Source organism: Rutidosis leptorrhynchoides, chromosome 9 (assembly GCF_046630445.1).
Source record: "Rutidosis leptorrhynchoides isolate AG116_Rl617_1_P2 chromosome 9, CSIRO_AGI_Rlap_v1, whole genome shotgun sequence".
Classification (NCBI taxonomy): domain Eukaryota; kingdom Viridiplantae; phylum Streptophyta; class Magnoliopsida; order Asterales; family Asteraceae; genus Rutidosis; species Rutidosis leptorrhynchoides.
In genome coordinates this window covers 311,189,091-311,197,868 of record NC_092341.1, presented here as the reverse complement: position 1 = coordinate 311,197,868, position 8,778 = coordinate 311,189,091, and the positions used below count along the sequence as shown (strand labels likewise).

At 36.3% G+C, this 8,778-nt stretch overlaps 1 protein-coding gene across 1 annotated transcript; it reads right to left on the bottom strand.

Annotated features, from left to right (window-relative positions):
• Window positions 1-309: 309 nt before the first annotated feature.
• Window positions 310-1,626, bottom strand: LOC139868980 (F-box/kelch-repeat protein At3g06240-like). The gene is made up of 2 exons (XM_071857315.1): window positions 1,100-1,626; window positions 310-916 (listed from the first exon to the last, which is right to left on the bottom strand). Exons 1-2 carry the CDS (start codon window positions 1,624-1,626, stop codon window positions 310-312), a joined length of 1,134 nt encoding a protein of 377 aa, XP_071713416.1.
• Window positions 1,627-8,778: the final 7,152 nt, after the last annotated feature.

Sequence of the window (8,778 nt, the reverse complement as noted above, 5' to 3'; positions counted from 1 at the left end):
TTTTACTTCATATATGTTAAACCAATAAGAACTTACACAATTAGGTTTAACTAAATGTTTATCTGTCACTTGTCTTTATCCCTTTAATCTTTTGATCGTCTAAAGTGTTATCTCAAAGATACACTTACAACCATACACGGATTAACAATTCGGTAACAACCCTTATAACAAAACAAAAGGATGAATAATGAATAATCAATTGAATAACACGAATAATATGAAAGACGAAGATCAAGAATTATATCGTGTCACCGGTAAGGACTTTAGCTATTTGGATCATATAAATTAATTAAACCGATCAAACGCATATTAAAAGCCAATCGAGATAGAACTCTCGACATATTCAATCGAACGGCCTGGCCAAATTAACTCTATGGGGGGAAGATTTTTCAATTCGTTAACCTCGTGAGTCTCTTCATACGAATCTTTCAACAAATCGTAGAATATAAGTTTGTTTGGCAACTTGAACATAACAAGTTTCCCTTCATCCAATATACATATTGGATCGAACTTAAGGACATATCTAATTCTCCAAAGTGAAGCCAAGTATCTTACTTTCGACCAAGACTCTTTGTTCCTCACCCACAACTCGTACTCAGGTCCCCGACCGCAAAGGTCACTCTTTCTGAAGGAAACAAAACAAAGGCGTCCACGCAACGTTCCTAAAGGAATAGTGTACCAGAAAGAACAATCAGGTGGGAAACGTATTTGCGAAAATACCATCTCATTAACATTAAGAACAAGTAACGATAGTACCCAATTACTACTGTTATTGTCACATGATTCAACCGGCCAATATAAAAATCCTTCTACGAATATACCTCTGATATCTAAAAAATGCAATTTAAAGTCACCGATATTCATTATGGGTGTGCTCCATGCAGTGGCGACTCCAGGATGAAAACCCAATGGGGTCCTAATTTTTTTTTTCCAAAGTTAATAATATTTAAAGGGAACTCTAGTGGTTATTTACCTCTAAAAAACCTTAAATTTTAAAAATATATGGGGTCCTATACTTAAATTTAGTGGTGTCCTATACAATTTGAAGAATACATCGTATAAAAAATTTCCAAAGTAGTTGGGTCCTTTGACCCCACACCAATGCATGTAGAATCGCCTCTGGCTCCATGACCAGTTTTTAAGACAGAAGACTTCACAACGTCTAGTATTGTCCACAACTCTTAATCTAACTATCTTTAAATCTTCTGCTGTTGTTCCATAACAAAAACCATATACATGGCCATACATGTGATCCGGAACTATCTTTAACGCTCCGGTGAATGGGTTGTATATTATCATGTTTTCATTTTTTGTTTTCCCATTAGTTAGGACTACAATCCCATTTAATGTTCCAACAAAGCAACAAAGTCTACCATTTTTGAATATTTGAGAAGAATGAAGCTTGATCATTGTGTCATTGTGACGTAGTATAGCGGTGTCTATGGCGTAAAAGGGATAGGCCGGGAAAAGAATCATCCGACGTGATCTTGAACTCATAAAGTTGGGATCTGATATCATAAGGTTCCAGTTTCTTGATATGCATTTGAACCGAACCAATGGTTTCGTTGGCATTCGAGCAAGTATGTTGCGAATAATGTCTTCCGGTAGCTCATGATTCTCTGCCATCGATCAATTCTGGGGTTGTTGTTCGTGTGTTCACGTAAATGTTTGCATATATGGCTATAATTAACTTTGGGTTTAATATTGTTATAGGTTATGCATTACTGGGAGGTATTTAGTAAGTTAAAATTTTACGGAGTATGCGTCAAGTTTAATGAATTATTGGTTGTTTGAATTGGTAGGTAGTCTTGACCGAATCATGAGGAGAAGTGGGAGTGATTTGTGGGTAGAAAATAGTGGAGCATTAAATGGTACTATACTTTTTTTCTTTTTCTTTTTTTTGATCTATTTATTTATTAATGGGCTTTCTTTGTACAATAACCAGCGATTAGTATTGAAATGGAGATATACAAATCACTGAGATTGGAGATTGAGTAGTTATAATTTTAGTTTTGTTCGCTGGCGATTCCCCGAAGGTAACAATCAGGTGATTGTTTTACGCCACCGAAGCAAATGATATAACATGATGTGTTATTATGTGTGTGTGTGTGTGTTGAATGTGGAATGTATCCTGCATTCTAATCTATTTATAAGTGGGATGGACCGGCTTCCTATACCAGCTTGCTAGTTCCCAATGGTTTTGGAATACTAGTTGACCTTTCCCTTTTGGTAAACGTGCAGAGGAAAGTGAGCTTGTCCCTTTCCTTTGTTGTACAGGCGTGCAGCCGAGCTAGAAATAGTTTTGCTAGCTTGACTTTGTAATTGACCGAGATTTTATGGGCTCTAAGATTACTATTTTTGCTCTGATTCAGGACCTCGTTCATTGTAGCTCAAAGTTTCCTTCGTGTCATATATTGTGATCAAATCCTCCGAAGCAAACTGCGAAACTGGTAAACGAGCTGGAGGTGGGGTACACTATCAAGCCCCCCCCCCCCAGTTTAATTTTACGAAGCATTAATATCTATATTCAAGCTTCGTTAAGTTAAACTCAGTAATAATTACTTTTGCTGCTGTGATTTGACAATTAACTGCACCGTTTAAGACCTTTGTCCCCGAAATTACTATTTTGCCCTTAATGAAAGAATCTTTTGTGCCTTGCTGCCAGGGGTACGATCGTTCAATGGGTTACGGTTACCAAGAATGCTCTGCCATTTGATTTGACCGCTACATCTTTCTCTTTCTTAAAGGGTAAAACGCTACATTTTCTCCCTCTTATTTGTGTTCATCTTCTTTTCAAAAACTTCCTCCACTGGAATTCTTTCTTCGCATAACAAGGTACTCACGATTTTTTCTCACGTTTTTCTTATTTTGTTTATTTTTACCATGTCCAAGCGTGGTATTGAGGCCTCCTTTAGCGATGTTAAATCTTCTTTGCTATCGTATCTGATCGAAATGCTTGGTTTGAAACCCGGTGATATGATTATTCTGGCTAGCGACAAGCATATCTTGAAACCTCCTAAGGGTTACATTGGCATGTATACCCAATTATTTACGGAGTGTAACATTAGGGTTCCTATCTCTACTTTCTTTCTTAGCGTTTTAGATCATTTTATGGTGATGTTTCTGTTTTTCATCCTTTGGCTATGAAAAAAGTTATGGCTTTTGAGTAATGTGTAGCAGTGTAGGGCTTACGGTGGTGAGCCTTCTGTTGATCTGTTTCGTCGCTTTTTTTGCACTAGTGATACCGGTGATTGGGTTACTGTTCAAAAACGAAAGAGTAGGAGAGGTGCTCCTTCTTCTGTTTATTGCTTTGCTTCTCAATTCCCTGACGTTCGTAACTGGAAGTGTTCTTTTGTCTTTTTAAAAAAATCTTTTCTACTCCCGAAAGATTATCCCTTTGTTTCCGATCCCGCAAGGGCATTTGTTCTTACGGAATACAAAGATCTCATTCCTTTCATTTCTGAAGATGATGCTTTGTTTAGAAGGATTTGCAAACACCCCATCATTCCTTCTACTTACCCAGATGCTATACCTTTTAAGTTAGGGATGGCACCCAGATGGGAAGAGGGTACTGCCAATCCTGTGTTCTTGTATGGGGAACAGGGTATGTTTCATTTGTGTTTTTTGTTATAATTGATTACCTCTCTAACTACTTACGTTTTTCTGCTATGTTTTTTTACAGAAATGTCTTTGAGAAACGTTGTCAAAGCCCAAGGGTTGAAAGAGTATACTGTTGCTGTCCAAGCTAGATCAACTGTTGTTAAGGATGATGGATCTCCTACATGCTCTGGGTTCATGGAGATAACAAGCAAACCAAAGACTGATCATGGTGAAGTGAGTTCATCCAAGGTGATGAGTAAGGAAAAGTCGAAGCAAGTCGAAGCTCCCATTGATGTGGATACCCAAGATGACCAGCCTATTGCTTCTTTGGCGACAGGTGTTGGGGCTAGAGTGGCACAACGCTATAAAGCTAAAGGTGTGATGAAACGAATGGCGCATCCTGACATTTCTTCTGTGAAGAAGCAAAAGTTTGGTCACTTTCGAGATGAAGCGAGTGATGACATCATTGCTGCTAACCCTTTGTTTGGTATGTTTTACTTCGTTTACTACTCTGTCAGTTACTCCTTTTTGGTTATTATTTATTTCTTTGTTTGTTTCTTACAGACCTGCTTGTGTACTCTGAAGTTCCTGCTCCTGGCAATTGCTTTGATCTTATTGACAGTCTCGTTCCTGATAACTAGGGAAATTCTTTTGCTGATGACATGAAGAGTTTCCATGATGCTTTTTTTGTTATCAATTTCCAGGCTACTTCTATGGGGCATATTGCTTCCTCCCATCTGCAGAAACGCAATGCAGAGCTCGAATCTTTGAGAGAGCATCAAGTTGCCATGAGTGAGAGAGTTAAGAAGCTTGAGAAGGAGATATTGATGGCCCCTAGCTATGAGGAGGAGTTGAAAGCTGCTTGTGATGAGATAACAGGTTTGCAGAAGCAGGTGAAGGTAGGCAAGGTTCAAAAGTTGAGCATTGTTGATGAGTTGAAAGACTATAAGAAGCGCTGTGAGGAGTTGAAGTCTGATTACTCTCAAGTTGTTTCTCAGGTTATTCCTCATGCTTGTAACCAATTACTAAAGAGTGCAGATTTTGGATAACTTTTTGGTGATGTGGTATTGGCCTTAAAGGTTCGGGCCAGATGCGATTTGATGGGAGACTTGGCATCAAAGGGGGTTGTGCAGCTTGGTGATTTTACTGATTATACAGATCAGGGACAGGCGATGGTTGATGTTGCTTTTGATGAGCTCGAGCAAGCTGAATTTGATTTTGTCAAGACTATCTCTGCCAAGGTGGATGCCAAACCTGCCGATCTTTTGAAAACAAAAGCTACTGTTGTTCCTGAAGCTCACGATGATGAAGAAACTCTTGTGGAGATCCCTAAGGCTATGGGGGAATCGGGGAAAGTTGATGTTCCCGTTAATAAGTTGTTGTGTGTAATCGTTTAAAACAATTATTATCTTTTGTGAATTGGCTTTAGATGTTTGGGCTTTGTTGCCCTTTTGTTTGAACAATTGGTTATGTATCTTATAACTCTAGTTCCTTTGTTTAATTTTAGCATGCTTTACTTATATGTTTTACCATATATTTTATCCTGCATAGGTGGGTAAAAACTCTCTTCCTGCAAGATGGTTATACAGTGATCACTTTTAAGGAAAACTTGTTTCCTTACGTCGAGCATTGCCAAGCATATTTTTGCTTCGTTGCTCGGTATAATGTGGATTATAACAGGGTTACTTATATTCCGGCTGTCATTTTTCTCACATGATTCCCTATATAGGATTTAATTCTGTCAATACATTAGTTTATCAAAAGTAGTTGTAAGAAATCCATTAATTTCTGTGTAGGAAGTTTGTAGGCTTCAACTACCAACATTGCATCTTTCAACTACATGTTAATAAGGAAAAAATACAAGACATCTAATGATAAAACATTCGGAGGTTGGTTCCATTCCATGCCCTGGGTATGGGTTTGCCATCTGTTGTTTCCAATTTGTAGGAGCCTTTACCCAGCACTTGTGAGATTACATAGGGTCCTTCCCAATTTGGTTCTAATTTTCCTTCGTATTCCACCTTGCTTGCGTTGTTTAACCTTAGGACATAGTCTCCCACCTTGAAGGTCGAGGGCTTTACTCTTTTGTTGTAATAGCCTTCAATCGTTCGTTTGTACGAGGCTTCACGAATCACAGCTGCCTCTCTTCTTTCTTCGAGTAGATCCAAGTTGACTCGAAGCTTTTCTTCGTTGTTCTCGTTGTTCGCTGTTCTTTCTGTTAGCACTTGTATCTCAGCGGGAAGGACAGCTTCCGTTCCGTATGCTAGGCAGTAGGGTGTTTCTTTATTGCTTCGCTTTGGTGTTGTCCTGTGTGCCCATAGCAGCAAGGGGAGCTCATCGACCCATCTCTTTCTGCATTTTCCTAAGCGTTTCTCAATTCCCTTGATTATATCTCGGTTGGTTACTTCCACATGTCCGTTTCCTTGGGGATGATATACCGAGGTGAAGTTTTGCTGAATTTTCAATTGCTCACAGAATTTTGGGAAAATCCCTTCTGCAAACTGTTTCCCATTATCCGAGACAATTTCTTTGGGAACTCCAAACCTACATATGATGTGCTCCCAAACAAACTTTTCTACTTGCTTACCGTTGATTGCTGCCAAGGGTTTTGCTTCGGCCCACTTGGTGAAGTAATCAATTGCTACTAGTAGAAATCTTGGACTTCCAGGGGTGTCGTTGATAGGTCCAACTATATCTATCCCCCGGTCAAGCTGAGGTAACAGAGACTAGTTCTTGCTTGGGTAGTCTCGGGACATTCGAGTGAATTTTACAAGATTCACAAGCTTGTAGCACCATAGTCGCATCATGGTGCATTGAAGACCACATATCCCTTCATGCATCTCTTGGATTATAACAGTAGCTTGCTTTGTGTAGTGACCCGAACTTTTCCATATTTATATATATTAATTGAGATTGATATTTACATGACTAAATGTTTCCAACATGTTAAGCAATCAAACTTGTTAAGACTTGATTAAATGAAATAAGTTTCATATAGACAATTGATCACCCAAGTTGACCGGCGATTCACGAACGTAACAAAATTGTAAAAACTACATGTTGTGGTATATATAGACATATATATATGGTTGACATGAGATTATGATGAGTAAGTATCTCACTAAGTATATTAACAATGTGTGATATACATAAGAAATGAGATTACTAAGTTAAGAAACTCAAAATGATATATATAACGATTATCGTTATGATAACGTCTACTAAATATATATGTATCATATTAAGATATTGATACACTATATTTAACATGATAAAATGATATTTAAATATATCATTAAGTGTGTTAACAATGAACTACATATGTAAAAACAAGACTACTAACTCAAGAATGACGAAACGAGACTTATATGTAACGATTATCGTTGTAATGATATTTTAATGTATATATCATATTAAGAGATATTCATACATCATAATATCATGATAATATAATAATTTAACATCTCATTTGATATAATAAACATTGGGTTAACAACATTAATTGCGATCGTTAACTTAAAGGTTTCAAAACAACACTTACATGTAACGACTAACGAAGACTTAACGACTTCATTAGAATGTATATACATGTTGTGTTTTGATATGTACTCTTACACTTTTGAAAGACTTCAAGACACATATCAAAGTACTTCTACTTAACAAAAATGCTTACAATTACATCCTCGTTTAGTTTCATCAAAAATTCTACTCGTATGCACCCGTATTCGTACTCGTACAATACACAGCTTTTAGATGTATGTACTATTAGTATATACACTCCAATGATCAGCTCTTAGCAGCCCATGTGAGTCACCTAACACATGTGGGAACCATCATTTGGCAACTAGCATGAAATATCTCATAAAATTACAAAAATATTAGTAATCATTCATGACTTATTTACATGAAAATAAAATTACATATCCTTTATATCTAATCCATATACCAACGACCAAAAATACCTACAAACACTTTCATTCTTCAATTTTCTTCATCTAATTGATCTCTCTCAAATTCCATCTTCAAGTTCTAAGTGTTCTTTATAAATTCCATAAGTATAGTTTCATAAAAATCAAGAATACTTCCAAGTTTGCAAGTCTACTTCCAAGCTTTCTAATCCATTCCAAGTAATCATCTAAGATCAAGGAACCTTTGTTATTTACAGTAGGTTATCTTTCTAATTCAAGGTAATATTCATATTCAAACTTTGATTCAATTTCTACAACTATAACAATCTTATTTCGAGTGAAAATCTTACTTGAACTGTTTTCGTGTCATGATTCTGCTTCAAGAACTTTCAAGCCATCCAAGGATCCTTTGAAGCTAGATCCATTTTTCTCATTTCCAGTAGTTTTATCCAGAAAACTTGAGGTAGTAATGATGTTCATAACATCATTCGATTCATACATATAAAGCTATCTTATTCGAAGGTTTAAACTTGTAATCACTAGAACATAGTTTAGTTAATTCTAAACTTGTTCGCAAAAAAACGTTAATCCTTCTAACTTGACTTTTAAAATCAACTAAACACATGTTCTATATCTATATGATATGCTAACTTAATGATTTAAAACCTGAAAACACGATGAACACCATAAAATCGGATATACGCTGTCGTAGTGAAACCGGGGGCTGTTTTGGTTTGGATAATTAAAAGCTATGATAAATTTTAATTTAAAAGTTGTTCTTCTGGGAAAATGATTTTTCATATGAACATGAAACTATATCCAAAAATCTGGTTAAACTCAAAGTGAAAGTATGTTTTTCAAAATGGTCATCAAGATGTCGTTCTTTCGATGGAAATGACTACCTCTTTAGTAATTGACATGTAACTTAAATTTCCGACTATAAACCTATACTTTTTCTGTTTTGATTCTTAAATTAGGGTTCAATATGAAACCATAGCAATTTGATTCACTCAAAATGGATTTAAAATGAAGAAGTTATGGGTAAAACAAGATTGGATATTTTTGATCTTTTTAGCTACGGGAAATGTTTAACAAATCTATACAAATCATATCCTAGCTAACTTATATTATATTATACATGTATTCTAATATATTATGTAATTTTGGGATACCATAGACACGTATGCAAATGTTTTGACATATCATATCGACCCATGTATATACATTATTTGGAACAACCATAGACACTCTATATGCAGTAATGTTGGAG